General features: G+C 42.0%; 2 protein-coding genes across 3 annotated transcripts in view; both read left to right on the plus strand.

Moving 5' to 3' along the window:
• CEP112 (centrosomal protein 112) overlaps window positions 1-13,096 on the plus strand; it is a 437,864-nt gene extending 424,768 nt beyond the window's left edge. The window contains exons 25-27 of the mRNA XM_036835732.1: window positions 1,238-1,339; window positions 4,723-4,787; window positions 13,011-13,096. Of these exons, the coding sequence (XP_036691627.1) occupies window positions 1,238-1,339; window positions 4,723-4,787; window positions 13,011-13,014 (171 nt within the window). The 3' untranslated portion in view covers window positions 13,015-13,096. The remainder of the gene's footprint in view (window positions 1-1,237; window positions 1,340-4,722; window positions 4,788-13,010) is intronic.
• Window positions 13,016-15,900, plus strand: part of AXIN2 (axin 2) — an 82,006-nt gene continuing 79,121 nt past the window's right edge. Inside the window, exons 1-2 of one of the 2 annotated variants that reach the window (XM_036835723.1) lie at window positions 13,016-13,096; window positions 14,290-14,414. The gene's annotated coding sequence lies outside the window, so the exon portion shown is untranslated. The remainder of the gene's footprint in view (window positions 13,097-14,289; window positions 14,415-15,900) is intronic. The other variant, XM_036835727.1, reaches the window with a different exon arrangement.

Below are 15,900 nucleotides of genomic sequence, written 5' to 3' on the forward strand. Positions count from 1 at the left end.
CCAAGAAGATAAAATGGGAAAAATCAAATATTTCATCAGTGGGAGAGATCATTTTTCATCATTTTTGTTTACCCTTTAGGCATAAATCACAAGATTGTAACATACCTCAAAAAAATACTTTGCCAAAAATTTAAAAATTATGTTCTAGAACATTTGCCGTGGGATTTTAGTAGGTAATAGAATAAACTATTAGAGCACGTTTATCCCTTAATTTAGTTTAGTGTAAGAAAATTTGGGAATTAAAGGCTAGTAATTTTAAATTATCCTCAGTAAATCCATAGACTTGTCTAAGTGAACTCAGTTGCACATATTTTCATAGCCTATTACCTTATTTCCAGGTGTGTCCAATGAATCATTTGTGGAATACACTGCAATTCAGCTTGAATATTTAGTTAAGTCCCACACAGCACATGCAACACAGTTTTGAATTCCATAGCAGCTCAGATTAGGAGAAAGAGAAATAAAGAAACAGAGCTGGAGAAAGGCACCAAGACAGACACACTGACATTCATGCTCACCCTCAAACACACCTCTTCATCCTGCTGAAGCATATTCTTCCAAAGACTTTTCTTCCACCTTCCTTACCTGTTTGTGGTTTGATGAGCCACCAACTTTTACTTGACCAGCCCAGTGACCATCAGTTAGCTGAGCAAGGCCTGGCTGTATTGCAGAGGCAGAGGGAAACTCATCATTCAGAGGTGCTCACGATGACAGGGGCCCTCTGGTTACCTGTATGGGGAGGCCTGGAGACACAGCCGTGCAGATTTTCCTTCACTCGCACCTTCATAATCACATGATGATATCAAGCACCCAGGTACCTAGACGGTCAGGGGGAGTGTCTTCGCCAAACAGATGACATGCCATGAATTGTCCTCACACACAGCGTAGTGTGATCCAAATCCGCACCCAGATCAAGAAGAGGATGCAGGATTAGCATCCCGTGTACATCATGAGTGGAGAAGAGAGGACTGGTATTTTCCTTATCCAATGCCAAAAATTGTGTCAACGAGGATTTTAAAGAAATAAAGTGCTGTGACAGGGACTCTCTCTCCCAGATTGACAAGGACAGAGGACCTTTTTCAGTTTGTGTTTCCCCTTATTTCATCTCAGTTGTCTGGTTTCTGACCACGTGTAACAAACTTACCTTTGTAATGAATGGACATCATTCTGGGATTTCTTAAACGCAAAACAATCATTTCTGTGGTAAAAAAGATACGCTTTTTTTTTTTCACTTTAGATAACTTACGTACGACAAGAATATGAAACAAAATTTAAAGGGTTGATGCCAGCATCTCTAAGGCAAGAACTTGAAGACACTATCTCCTCCCTAAAGTCACAGGTAATTTCTAGAATCAAGGAATTTTCCAAGGGTTTAGACCAGCGGTCCCCAACCTTTTTGGCACCAGGGACCGGTTTCATGGAAGACAGTTTTTCCACGGACAGGGGGCTGGGGGGGGGATAGTTCAGGTGATCATGTGAACGATGGGAAGATGAAGCTTTGCTCGCTTGCCCGCTGCTCACCTCCTGCTGTGCGGCCCAGGTCCTAACAGGCAGTGGACCAGTACCGGTCCATGGCCCGGGGGGCTGGGGACCCCTGGTTTAGATGATGTGCATATCTTAATTAATGTTGGTTTCTGAACTGATGCCAGAAATCCATGTGGTGTCACAGAATAACCGAGTGCCCAGGATGAATTGTTTTTTGTTTTGTGGGGCTTTTAAGAATTTTTTCTTACTAGCTTAAGAACTCTTTGTCTCGATAAGGTTTTCTTAAAAGCATCCTTGAAATTGAAAAGCTCAGTTATGGTTACTTTTATTTACAGTCCGCATTCCAACACAGACTCACCCTTTTATTCTTGGTTCCAGGCCCAAAATGCCATCAGTTAGCACATTGCTAACTCCTTATCATGTGAAAGTGCAGAGAAATAAAAAACATGGCTAAGTTAGAAGCATTTTTATTCTGGTGTATTTTATATGATTGTCAGAGATAACAAGATGCATTTTAGGATCGAGGCAGGATAATGACATGGTATTCAAACAATTCGGTTAAATATTGATATTTCTGCTGAAACGTGTAGTTCTTGGTACAGAGATAAAATTGACTTCAATTTAGATATTAATTAAAAACTTCCTACATAAGTTTTCTCTAAAACAAGTTTTATATATTACTGTAAATATTTTACATAGCATTAGCTTTATAGATTACTGTTTTTTTAAAAAACGAATGTTTAACTCAACATGAGAAGAAGTTCACATATTCCCATTTCTAATACACTTAGAAATTTAAAACATACTTCTTTTCCTGGAAAAGCTCTGCAAGGGAAAGATTTCTTTTCTCTCTGTGCCAAGAACAATGCCTGTCACAGAGTAGGTGCTCAATAAATTTATTTACGAATGGAACAAATGCTGTAGTTTGATGAAATTCACGTTAGCTATTTATAATGTATAGGACAGATACGTGGAGCAGATGTTAGCCGTGCCTTTTCTGTTCCCATCAGCAAAAATCTCTTATCTGAAAATGAAAAGTTCATTACATCAACCCTTACGCTACTGTTAGCTATCGCTTCTGTAGGCTAAGAAGTTTGGCTGTGCTCACTCCTACCTGTAAAAATAAGTATGACAGGAGAGTGTTAACTTACAAAGGGTTAGGTCGTCTTTATTGACGTGGAAGGCTCTCCTCGAGGTGTGGCTTACCCATTCACTTTGTAGGAGGGCTTCCTTAGGGTCAGCTGTGTAGGACCCAGCACCTTCAGAGGAGGTATTTTTAAGAAAAAAAGAAAGAAAAGAAAGAGAAATCTGATAACCACCTGAAGGGCTTCTGTTATCATTCATATCATTTCACTGTAATAAAAGCCACTCAGCCTCCTAAAACTGGATGTTGACCCAGAAAGAGAGCGCTGCCAGCTGCGCGAGGGCCTCAGGATCGGCAGCTGTGCGAAGGAGGTGCAGACCACAGAGCGAGCAGAGTTCGTTTGAGAGCACAGGTGCCTGTGTTTTTTGAAAATTGTTGGAATTCCAGTGGCAAAGCACGGTGGAGGCAGGGAAGTGGGATCAGTGTAGTCCTTGCATCTGTCAAAGTTATCAGTGGTCCTGTGGGTCACTGGGTTAATTGGATAAAATTCAGACCGGGGTGATGTGACGAGTCAGAAAAGCAGCGGGACCACTTTGATATGCACCCATTCAGAAAAGCCGTGCTCAGGGAGATCAGCTCGGTGCTTTGTGACCACCTAGAGGGGTGGGATAGGGAGGGTGGGAGGGAGGGAGACACAAGAGGGAGGGGATATGGGGATGTATGTATACGTATAGCTGATTCACTTTGTGATACAGCAGAAACTAACACACCATTGTAAAGCAATTAGACTCCAATAAAGATGTTAAAAAAAAAAAAAGAAGAGCCGTGCTCCCTGTCTCCAAGCACAGCTTCTCCTCTGCCAGCTGTCCTGTCTTGCATAACCATGTTTCAGAATCGACCGTTGCCATGGTTTCAGTTCAGACCAAAGAAACAAGAGTAAAGCTCCAAAGTGATCAAATGCCACTGACTCCTGATCACATTAAGCCATGGTGTAAGTTATCCGGAAACCTCTTCTAGTAGGTTGTGTAAAGTGCTTTTGAATTTTTGCCTGATACAGGTGTCTTTAATAGCATAGAAATTTATGCTTCAGGATAATCCAACCATGCTGTAAAGGTCTGACTGAAGAGACTACACTTGACAGCTCAGTTTCCCCCATCCCTAGCCCCTCAGGGGCGGGGGCCACAGGGTGGTACCTGCCAGGCTCTCTGGACTAGGCAGTTCCTGTTAGTCACTTCCTGTCATCCTTATGACCTTGGGAACTGGCTCTCGTTCACCCCATTTCACAGATGAGGCATCAAGAGAAAAAGGAACTTTCCTAGAGCTATGGAGGCCAAGTCAGGAGCTGAACGCGAGTTGGCCTAACGCCAGACAAAGCGCAGGCTCTTTCCATGACAAAATACCACCTCGCCAACCTCAGGGAATCCCCAGGATAGATTAAGGTTTCTAGTAGGCAGTAATTTTGTTTCCACTCACTCATTCATTCCTGAAACAGCTAGGGAATGCCAGCTACATGTCCAGCCCTGAAAAAGAAACTGGGGTTACAGAGATGCTCCAACATTATCCCTGCCCCAGGAGAGCTCTCGTGTGTGAGGGAGAGACGGGAAGACAAATCACCAGAAGGCAGTTGGAAAAGTGCTAAGAACAGAACAGGAGAATACAGAGGAGGGGGCCGCTGGCTGCCTGGGGCAGGAGGTGATGAGGGGCGGGGGGGGGGGGGGCGGGCAGAAGAATTCAGGAGCAGAGGTGACCTTGAACCCAACAGTGGACGGTGAATAGGAGGTCGTTAGCCAAGCATTCCAAAGCAGACGATGGCAGGTGGCCTGTGTCAGAGGGCCGCAGAGTAGGAAGGATGCGAGGTGGAAGGTGGTGATGGTGGAAGAGAAGAGATGAAGCGCCCAGGTGGGCCAGGGCCAGGTCCAAACAGCTACTCTGCAGTGCGGGGTTTGAACTCGGTTCTGTAGCCTCTGGTGGAGTGCCAGTGGGGATGGGATGTGATCAAATACAAAACCACAGCATTAGCATTCAACAGATCCTCTGCATTTTATCTAGAGAGTTGTCTGAATTTAAATAAAATCCGACCAGACACTGTGTATTTGCAAGGTGTCGCCCTGTAAGCCACCTTCACCTCTTCTCACACGAGGTCTCTTTTCTAGGTTAACTTTCTGCAGAAGAGGGCATCCATCCTTCAAGAGGAGCTGACGACCTACCAGTGCAGAAGGTACAGTCGTGGCCAGAATGTCTCCTGAGTAGTTTGTACTGTCTGCACCTGTGGGTGTCCTGGTTTGGTGTTAAAATCTTCATTAAAAATGCGTAAAGGGCTTCCCTGGTGGCGCAGTGGTTGAGAATCTGCCTGCCAATGCAGGGGACACGGGTTCGAGCCCTGGTCTGGGAAGATCCCACATGCCGCGGAGCGACTAGGCCTGTGAGCCACAACTACTGAGCCCGCGCGTCTGGAGCCTGTGCTCCGCAACAAGAGAGGCCGCGATGGTGAGAGGCCCGCGCACCGCGATGAAGAGTGGCCCTCACTTGCCACAGCTAGAGAAAGCCCTCGCACAGAAACGAAGACCCAACACAGCCAAAAATATAAATAAATAAATGAATAAAAATGCGTAAACATATCAGTTTTGAAGAAAAAGACTTACTTTTCATAAAGAGCCTGTCTTGGAGAAGTCCCCCTCCTTGTCATCACTGCGCTTCGACAGTACCATCCAAACGAGATGAGGGTCAGCCAGCGCCTGACAAGGCCGGGCTCACCTGCAGAGTCACGACAGGACGTTGTCTTGAAGCCCAGTTGCAGGGTTAAGGAGACGCTGTCTTCCTCTTAAGAGAGTGAGATGGCGTGGTCCTCAGTGTGGTCACCCGCAGCTCCAGAGCCCCACATCCCCGGACGCCTGGCTCTGTAGCAGATGTTTACCAGCCCCAAATATCAATAGATAAATGGCTCCATGGCGTCCAAACACTGTGCCCCCAGAGTGCACGTCTCGGGGACGCAGGAGACCCTTCCAGCCAAAGGTTCCCAGAGACGTCGCTGACGTAGATCACATTTAGCTGCTCTGACAACCCTCCTCTTAGTACAGTGAAAGGCTGAACCATTTAGTTGGCACTGAATTAAAAGTAAAAACTTTGGATACACACTACCATGTATAAAATAAACAACGAGGACCACAGGGGGCTATATTCAGTATCTTGTAATAATCTACAATTGAAAAGAATCGAGAGGAGATTAACCAAGATGGCGGAGTAGAAGGACGTGCTCTCACTCCCTCTTGCGAGAGCACCAGAATCACCACTGGCTGCTGGACAATCATTGACAGGAAGACCCTGGACTTCACCAAGGAGGATACCCCGCGTCCAAGGACAGAGGAGAAGCCACAGTGAGACGGTAGGAGGGGCGCAATCAGAGTAAAATCAAATCCCATAACTGCTGGGTGGGTGACTCACAGACTGGCGAACACTTATACCACAGAATTCCACCCACTGGAGTGAAGGTTCTGAGCCCCACGTCAGGCTTCCCAACCTGGGAGTCCGGCAACGGGAGGAGGAATTCCTAGAGAATCAGACTTTGAAGCCTAGAGGGAATTGATTGCAGGACTTTGACAGGACTGGGGGAAACAGAGACCCCACGCTTGGAGGGCACACACAAAGTAATGTGTGCATCGGGACCCAGGGGAAGGAGCAGTGACCCTGGGGGAGACTGAACCGGACCTACCTGCTGGTGTTGGGGGGTCTCCTGCAGAGGCGAGTGGTGGCTCTGTTTCACCGTGGGGATAAGGACACTGGCAGCAGAGGCTCTGGGAAGTTCTCCTTGGCGTGAGCCCTCCCAGAGTCTGCCATTGACCCCACCAAAGAGCACCGGTAGGCTCCAGTGTTGGGTTGCCTCAGGCAAAACAACCAACAGGGAGGGAACCCAGCCCCACCCATCAACAGTCAAGTGGATTAAGGTTTTACTGAGCTCTGACCGCCACAGCAACAGGGAGGGAACCCAGCCCCACCCATCAACAGTCAAGTGGATTAAGGTTTTACTGAGCTCTGACCGCCACAGCAACAGTCAGCTCTACCCACCACCAGAGCCTCCCATCAAGCCTCTTAGATAGCCTCAACCACCAGAGGGCAGACAACAGAAGCAAGAAAAACTACGATCCTGCAGCCTGTGGACCAAAAACCACAGTTACAGAAAGATAGAGAAGATGAAAAGGCAGAGGGCTATGCACCAGATGAAGGAACAAGAAAAAACCCCAGAAAAACAACTAAATGAAGTGGAGATAGGCAACCTTCCAGAAAAAGAATTCAGAATAATGATAGTGAAGATGATCCAGGACCTCGGAATAAGAATGGAGGCAAAGATTGAGAAGATGCAAGAAATGATTAACAAAGACCTAGAAGAATTAAAGAACAAACAAACAGAGATCACCAATACAATAACTGAAATGAAAACTACACTAGAAGGAATCAATAGCAGAATAACTGAGGCAGAAGAACGGATAAGTGACCTGGAAGACAGAATGGTGGAATTCACTGCTGCAGAACAGACTAAAGAAAAAAGAATGAAAAGAAATGAAGACAGCCTAAGAGACCTCTGGGACAACATTAAACGCAACAACATTCGCATTATAGGGGTCCCAGAAGGAGAAGAGAGAGAGAAAGGACCAGAGAAAATATTTGAAGAGATTATAGTCGAAAACTTCCCTAACATGGGAAAGGAAATAGCCACCCAAGTCCAGGAAGCGCAGAGAGTCCCATACAGAATAAACCCAAGGAGAAACACGCCGAGACACATAGTAATCAAAGTGGCAAAAATTAAAGACAAAGAAAAATTATTGAAAGCAGCAAGGGAAAAACGACAAATAACATACAAGGGAACTCCCATAAGGTTAACAGCTGATTTCTCAGCAGAAACTCTGCAAGCCAGAAGGGAGTGGCATGATATACTTAAAGTGATGAAAGGGAAGAACCTACAACCAAGATTACTCTACCCGGCAAGGATCTCATTTAGATTTGATGGAGAAATCAAAAGCTTTGCAGACAAGCAAAAGCTAAGAGAATTCAGCACCACCAAACCAGCTCTACAACAAATGCTAAAGGAACTTCTCTAAGTGGGAAACACAAGAGAAGAAAAGGACCTACAAAGACAAACCCAAAACAATTAAGAAAATGGTCATAGGAACATACATATCGATAATTACCTTAAACGTGAATGGATTAAATGCCCCAACCAAAAGACATAGACTGGCTGAATGGATACAAAAACAAGACCCATATATATGCTGTCTACAAGAGACCCACTTTAGACCTAGGGACACATACAGACTGAAAGTGAGGGGATGGAAAAAGATATTCCATGCAAATGGAAATCAAAAGAAAGCTGGAGTAGCTATACTCATATCAGATAAAATAGACTTTAAAATAAAGAATGTTACAAGAGACAAGGAAGGACACTACATAATGATCCAGGGATCAATCCAAGAAGAAGATATAACAATTATAAATATATATGCACCCAACATAGGAGCACCTCAATACATAAGGCAACTGCTAACAGCTATAAAAGAGGAAATCGACAGTAACACAATAATAGTGGGGGACTTTAACACCTCACTTACACCAATGGACAGATCATCCAAAATGAAAATAAATAAGGAAACAGAAGCTTTAAATGACACAATAGACCAGATAGATTTAATTGATATATATAGGACATTCCATCCAAAAACAGCAGATTACACGTTCTTCTCAAGTGCGCACGGAACATTCTCCAGGATAGATCACATCTTGGGTCACAAATCAAGCCTCAGTAAATTTAAGAAAATTGAAATCATATCAAGCATCTTTTCTGACCACAACGCTATGAGATTAGAAATGAATTACAGGGAAAAAAACGTCAAAAGGACAAACACATGGAGGCTAAACAATACGTTACTAAATAACCAAGAGATCACTGAAGAAATCAAAGAGGAAATCAAAAAATACCTAGAGACAAATGACAATGAAAACACGACGACCCAAAACCTATGGGATGCAGCAAAAGCGGTTCTAAGAGGGAAGTTTATAGCTATACAAGCCTACCTAAAGAAACAAGAAAAATCTCAAGTAAACAATCTAACCTTACACCTAAAGAAACTAGAGAAAGAAGAACAAACAAAACCCAAAGTTAGCAGAAGGAAAGAAATCATAAAGATCAGAGCAGAAATAAATGAAATAGAAACAAAGAAAACAATAGCAAAGATCAATAAAACTAAAAGTTGGTTCTTTGAGAAGATAAACAAAATTGATAAGCCATTAGCCAGACTCATCAAGAAAAAGAGGGAGAGGACTCAAATCAATAAAATCAGAAATGAAAAAGGAGAAGTTACAACAGACACCACAGAAATACAAAGCATCCTAAGAGACTACTACAAGCAACTTTATGCCAATAAAATGGACAACCTGGAAGAAATGGACAAATTCTTAGAAAGGTATAACCTTCCAAGACTGAACCAGGAAGAAACAGAAAATATGAACAGACCAATCACAAGTAATGAAATTGAAACTGTGATTAAAAATCTTCCAACAAACAAAAGTCCAGGACCAGATGGCTTCACAGGTGAATTCTATCAAACATTTAGAGAAGAGCTAACACCCATCCTTCTCAAACTCTTCCAAAAAATTGCAGAGGAAGGAACACTCCCAAACTCATTCTATGAGGCCACCATCACCCTGATACCAAAACCAGACAAAGACACTACAAAAAAAGAAAATTACAGACCAATATCACTGATGAATATAGATGCAAAAATCCTCAACAAAATACTAGCAAACAGAATCCAGCAACACATTAAAAGGATCATACACCACGATCAAGTGGGATTTATCCCAGGGATGCAAGGATTCTTCAATATACGCAAATCAATCAATGTGATACACCATATTAACAAATTGAAGAATAAAAACCATATGATCATCTCAATAGATGCAGAAAAAGCTTTTGACAAAATTCAACACCCATTTCTGATAAAAACTCTCCAGAAAGTGGGCATAGAGGGAACCTACCTCAACATAATAAAGGCCATATATGACAAACCCACAGCAAACATCATTCTCAATGGTGAAAAACTGAAAGCATTTCCTCTAAGATCAGGAACGAGACAAGGATGTCCACTCTCACCACTATTATTCAACATAGTTCTGGAAGTCCTAGCCACGGCAATCAGAGAAGAAAAAGAAATAAAAGGAATACAAATTGGAAAAGAAGAAGTAAAACTGTCACTGTTTGCGGATGACATGATACTATACATAGAGAATCCTAAAACTGCCACCAGAAAACTGCTAGAGCTGATTAATGAATATGGTAAAGTTGCAGGATACAAAATTAATGCACAGAAATCTCTTGCATTCCTATACACTAATGATGAAAAATCTGAAAGAGAAATTATGGAAACACTCCCATTTACCATTGCAACAAAAAGAATAAAATACCTAGGAATAAACCTACCTAGGGAGACGAAAGACCTGTATGCAGAAAACTATAAGACACTGATGAAAGAAATTAAAGATGATACCAACAGATGGAGAGATATACCATGTTCTTGGATTGGAAGAATCAACATTGTGAAAATGAGTATACTACCCAAAGCAATCTACAGATTCAATGCAATCCCTATCAAATTACCAATGGCATTTTTTACGGAGCTAGAACAAATCATCTTAAAATTTGTATGGAGACACAAAGACCCCGAATAGCCAAAGCAGTCTTGAGGGAAAAAAAATGGAGCTGGAGGAATCAGACTCCCAGACTTCAGACTATACTACAAAGCTACAGTAATCAAGACAGTATGGTACTGGCACAAAAACAGAAACATAGATCAATGGAACAAGATAGAAAGCCCAGAGATTAACCCACGCACCTATGGTCAACTAATCTATGACAAAGGAGGCAAAGATATACAATGGAGAAAAGACAGTCTCTTCAATAAGTGGTGCTGGGAAAACTGGACAGCTACATGTAAAAGAATGAAATTAGAATACTCCCTAACACCATACACAAAAATAAACTCAAAATGGATTAGAGACCTAAATATAAGACTGGACACTATAAAACTCTTAGAGGAAAACATAGGAAGAACACTCTTTGACATAAATCACAGCAAGATCTTTTTTGATCCACCTCCTAGAGTAATGGAAATAAAAACAAAAATAAACAAATGGGACCTAATGAAACTTCAAAGCTTTTGCACAGCAAAGGAAACCATAAACAAGACGAAAAGACAACCCTCAGAATGGGAGAAAATATTTGCAAATGAATCAACGGACAAAGGATTAATCTCCAAAATATATAAACAGCTCATTCAGCTCAATATCAAAGAAACAAACACCCCAATCCAAAAATGGGCAGAAGACCTAAATAGACATTTCTCCAAAGAAGACATACAGATGGCCACGAAGCACATGAAAAGATGCTCAACATCACTAATTATTAGAGAAATGCAAATCAAAACTACAATGAGGTATCACCTCACTCCTGTTAGAATGGGCATCATCAGAAAATCTACAAACAACAAATGCTGGAGAGGGTGTGGAGAAAAGGGAACCCTCTTGCACTGTTGGTGGGAATGTAAATTGATACAGCCACTATGGAGAACAGTATGGAGGTTCCTTAAAAAACTAAAATAGAATTACCATATGACCCAGCAATCCCACTACTGGGCATATACCCAGAGAAAACCGTAATTCAAAAAGACACATGCACCCGAATGTTCATTGCAGCACTATTTACAATAGCCAGGTCATGGAAGCAACCTAAATGCCCATCAACAGACGAATGGATAAAGAAGTTGTGGTACATATATACAATGGAATATTACTCAGCCATAAAAAGGAACGAAATTGAGTCATTTGTTGAGACATGGATGGATCTAGAGACTGTCATACAGAGTGAAGTAAGTCAGAAAGAGAAAAACAAATATCGTATATTAATGCATGTATGCGGAACCTAGAAAAATGGTACAGATGAGCCAGTTTGCAGGGCAGAAGTTGAGACACAAATGTAGAGAATGGTCATATGGACACCAAGGGGGGAAAACTGCGGTGAGGTGGGGATGGTGGTGTGCTGGATTGGGCAATTGGGATTGACATGTACACACTGATGTGTATGAAACTGATGCCTAATAAGAACCTGCAGTATAAAAAAACAAACAAAACAACTAATACTAAACTTTCATTGGGTTATTTGTATGGAAATATGTTAATATAAATGTTTCAGACATTACATGAAATTTCTAAAAATCTTATATTTGTATTTGTATGGAAATATGTATGGAAATATGTTAATATAAATGTTTCAGACATTACATGAAATTTCTAAAAATCTTATATTTGTATTTGTATGGAAATATGTATGGAAATATGTTAATATAAATGTTTCAGACATTACATGAAATTTCTAAAAATCTTATATGTTCTGGTATAATGTTATAAGTAATAATCCTAGTTATTACTTTAAAATGTATATCTCAGAAATAACTAATTTTCTTGTCAACTGCATTATTATGAACTTTCATCAAATCTTTAACCGTGGTCATTTTTAAGTCTTTTGTCATTTACAGACAGTTCTGGGTGTACTCTGATGATTTTGCAAATATGTTCCTATAAAAGGGTTTCATCTTCAAGAAATTCATGGAAAAGACTCTGACAAGTACAGGTTTCTGTAACTGACTGTACTGCTGAACTGAATGAATAAGCATTTTCAGAACTCTAATGAAAAACTGATGAACTCATAAAAGTGCTAACAAAAGATCAAGATGAAAAAAAAAATTAATTACATGGGACTGAGTGAACTGATGAGGATGAGTATAATTTTTGTGACTTTCTGTCTGAATTTAAAAAAAAAAAAAATCCCACAAGGACTCAGAGGCAAAGAATATACAAATCAATTTTCACTGCAAAGTAAAGGAGCTGTTACAGTGGAGGATTACTGGACTGAATGTCAATATTATGACATAGTATGAGTGTGTTTCATGTTTGGTAATTGCAATCATTGTTGCTTTTGTTGTGGTCATCCATGTACAATGCTTGGTGTCAGTCTATTTATGTCTTGTAAAAATAAAATACAGTGTGTGTGTGTGTGAATATAAAAAAAAAAAAAAAAAAAAAAAAAAAAAAAAAAGAATCGAACAAATATGTACGTAGATATATTTGAATCACTTTGCTGTACACCTGAAACTAACACAATATTGTAAATCAACTATACTTCAGTTTTAAAAAAGTAAAAACTTTGTGACTCATTCACTTTGCAAGAGATTCTTGGTATAGATAGGATTTGATCCCTTATGGGTGTAAATGATGACATTTTGATATCAAATATCCTTTTCAGCCTCTCTCCAGCTCCTCCTGAGTTAGAACATATTTTATTATGGACATGCCCGTTAAACCTAGAGAAAGTTGTAACTCTGGGGTTTTTGATCTTCAGGTAACCACATGATGACGTACCTGAGTAACCCAGGAGCGTGGGATGGATCTAACCGTCTGGACAGAGCTTTGGATTTCTTCCCACAGGTTTGAAGATTTGGATGTTGTAAAGTAAACTGTGAGATCAATGACATTTTTAAATACTTAAATGTAATTAAGATCATAAAAACATGCATCACTCATACACTAACAGGGTGGTTTTATTTGTGTCTGCCTACGTTATTTTTTTTAGCATTCCTTTTTTTCTGATTTCCATATCTGTGTGCATCTGAGTGTGTACTGAGAACTGCTTATATTGGGAAAAGAAATGATTTCTTGCGATGCCTTGTTAATGCCTTTACGTAGAATTTTACCAGTTGCGGCTGATCAAAATCACGTTTGTAGTATCATATCAAAATTTTTAACGTTTACATTGTTTTCATGTTCATGTTCATATATTATTAAAATATTACTTTGTACTTATCAGTTTTATTTCTACTTTTTAATTGCACCTCGTTTGCTAAAATAAATATGACATGGCATTTTTTTCCCTAGAATATACTGACCATCTCTAATTGTGCTACGGGAAAAAATACCTATGTCATGTCAGAAATCAAATCCATAAGTAGTGCATTTATTTAGAATAAAAGTCACTGAGTCATCTGACATCAGTCCAAGCATTTGTCATGTTGGTTGTCAGTCTCATCTGGGACCAGAGGCAGGATAGGGTATGAATTTTATGTAGCAGCTCTGGTTTTATTGTTACTTGCTTGATCTCTGATTTTATGGTTGCGGTTTAATTATAATATCCATTGACGCTCCTTAAGGAAGCCTGAAAATGTCAAGATGTGTTGGGAGGACACTCAGCACACCAGCCAGTGCTGACAGAACGAGCTTTGCTCGGTCCCGTTTTCCTTGTGGAGAGAATTTGGTGTTGGCTCCCAAGGCTGGGTGTTTAAGTCCCCGCCCGAATGCCAGTAAGCAGTTCTGTGCCGATTGGTCAACGCTGACTTGCCGAGGGCACTTTGAACCGCCGCGGATGGTCGTGTTCTCTTGGCTGTGCTGCGGTGCCCACCGCGGGCCTCGGAGGCTCCTGGAAGATCTGGAGCGTGCGCAGGGCTGTAATCACCCAGTTTGCTGTGAAAGGACAGGGCAGAACGTTTATTCCGTGTTTCAAGTTCTTTTCCCTTTCCCACGCCCATCTTTGTTGTTTGCTGCCCGAGGATTAATTACCCTTTTTTGCACTGTAACTGAGACGTGGGATGAGAAGGAAGGAGCAGGTTTTCCTTCCACTTCCACAGCCAGGCCAGGGTCAGCAAGAACACCGCCTGGTCATCAGTGAGGGGCCTCAGAGTCTTGCACTGGATCATCTCGGCCTGGTCACCACGCTGCCTGCTGAGGTTCACCCAACACCTCCTCCAGGAATGTAAGTCTCTGTGCTCTGAAAGATCGGGTTTTTCTTGCATGTGAAATAAATGATAGCACTGGCTTAAAGACTATTCGGAGAAAAAGCAAAATTGTATCAGATGCTATTAAAACTACCTAACAAGGAAAGACAGTTGGTACTCAGACTGTGATTTAGCACTCGGTAGGGAATGACTGCGACACCGAGATTAATTTTAAGTCTTTCTGTACAGACCGTGGCAAACGGGTTGACGGTCAGCAGATTTCATTAGGAAGGTTATTTAGCGGCTTGAAGCGACAATACCTTGTGAGTCGCGCCGTGCGCCGCCATTGGGGTCCCCCTGGGGAGTATTTGTTCTCCATGGGTAAACAGGTGTTTGGGGAAGTTGCCTGCTATTCTTTCTTTTCCTTATTTCAAGGGTTATGAAATTACAAACACGGGTGGACCTTGCGCATCACCCAGATCCAGTTTCCCTTCTGAGGCGTGTCGTACAGGCCAGTCGGATCGTGTGTGGTAGGGGTTAGGTGGTTGACACTAGTGTCCTTGTAAACGTTCTCTGATAAGGAAGAGAAAGAAAGATTGCACTTGGCGTGTTGAAAATTCCTTCCTGAGTTGAGTACTCAGTTTAAAAGTGGCTACCGGGAGAGAAAGCAAGTGCTTAGGAATAAATTATAAACAGTGTGCCTCATTATAAAATCATCTAAGATGTCATCCTCTCTTTTATCTGGTGGAAGATCAATTGCCCGTCACAAGTACCTAATTTAGTTATACTGCCAGCAGTTATGGGCACTACACCTGAGTCAAGCATCTGTGCTTTTTACATCTCAACATGCCACGGTCGACAGGTAGTGGCTGGCCGGGCTGAGCAGGAGGATAGTTGTGGGGTCATGGTGCCCTCGGTGTGCACGTCTGCCCAGTGAGGGGTCAGGAGGAGCGCGGTTAACAGGAGCGCTGGCACCGGTCATCGGCACGTGTCGGGGTTTCGTTTGATCCACCGTTTCTGCGTCACCCAACAGTGAGCCATTTCAGGGGTCTGACCTCTGGTTTGGCCACATCCCCGCTCAACGATCAGCTCTCCTCCGAGGGCGGCCACCCAGGGGCACAATGGAGAAAAAAGAGGACAGAGAGGTAGGGAACGGAGAAGGGACGGACTTGCTTCCTAGTTTGTACAAAAGAGTTGACTGAGACTCAAGGGAAATAGCTGGGATTCGAGCCTTCCCCGGTAATGTCGCAGACAAGCAGTGGCTTCCTCGGAAGCAGGCACGTGGCTCTGTGGCGAGCAACCTCGTTAAAGGCATCGGCAGAGAAAGTGCAGAAAGAAGAAACTGTGAGTTTGAATGAACAATTAACAGCTTTCTTATTGAAGTGCCTGCCCATCTGCAGAAGGCAGGGGTGTCTTAGCTTTCTTTCTAAGAGTAAAAAGGAAAGGTAAAACATCAAAAATGGTGGGAGGAAAGTTTCAGAACACAAGGTCATTTTAATTCATAGTTTCCTTTAAAAAAACTAT

This window comes from Balaenoptera musculus, chromosome 20, assembly GCF_009873245.2.
Source record: "Balaenoptera musculus isolate JJ_BM4_2016_0621 chromosome 20, mBalMus1.pri.v3, whole genome shotgun sequence".
NCBI lineage: Eukaryota > Metazoa > Chordata > Mammalia > Artiodactyla > Balaenopteridae > Balaenoptera > Balaenoptera musculus.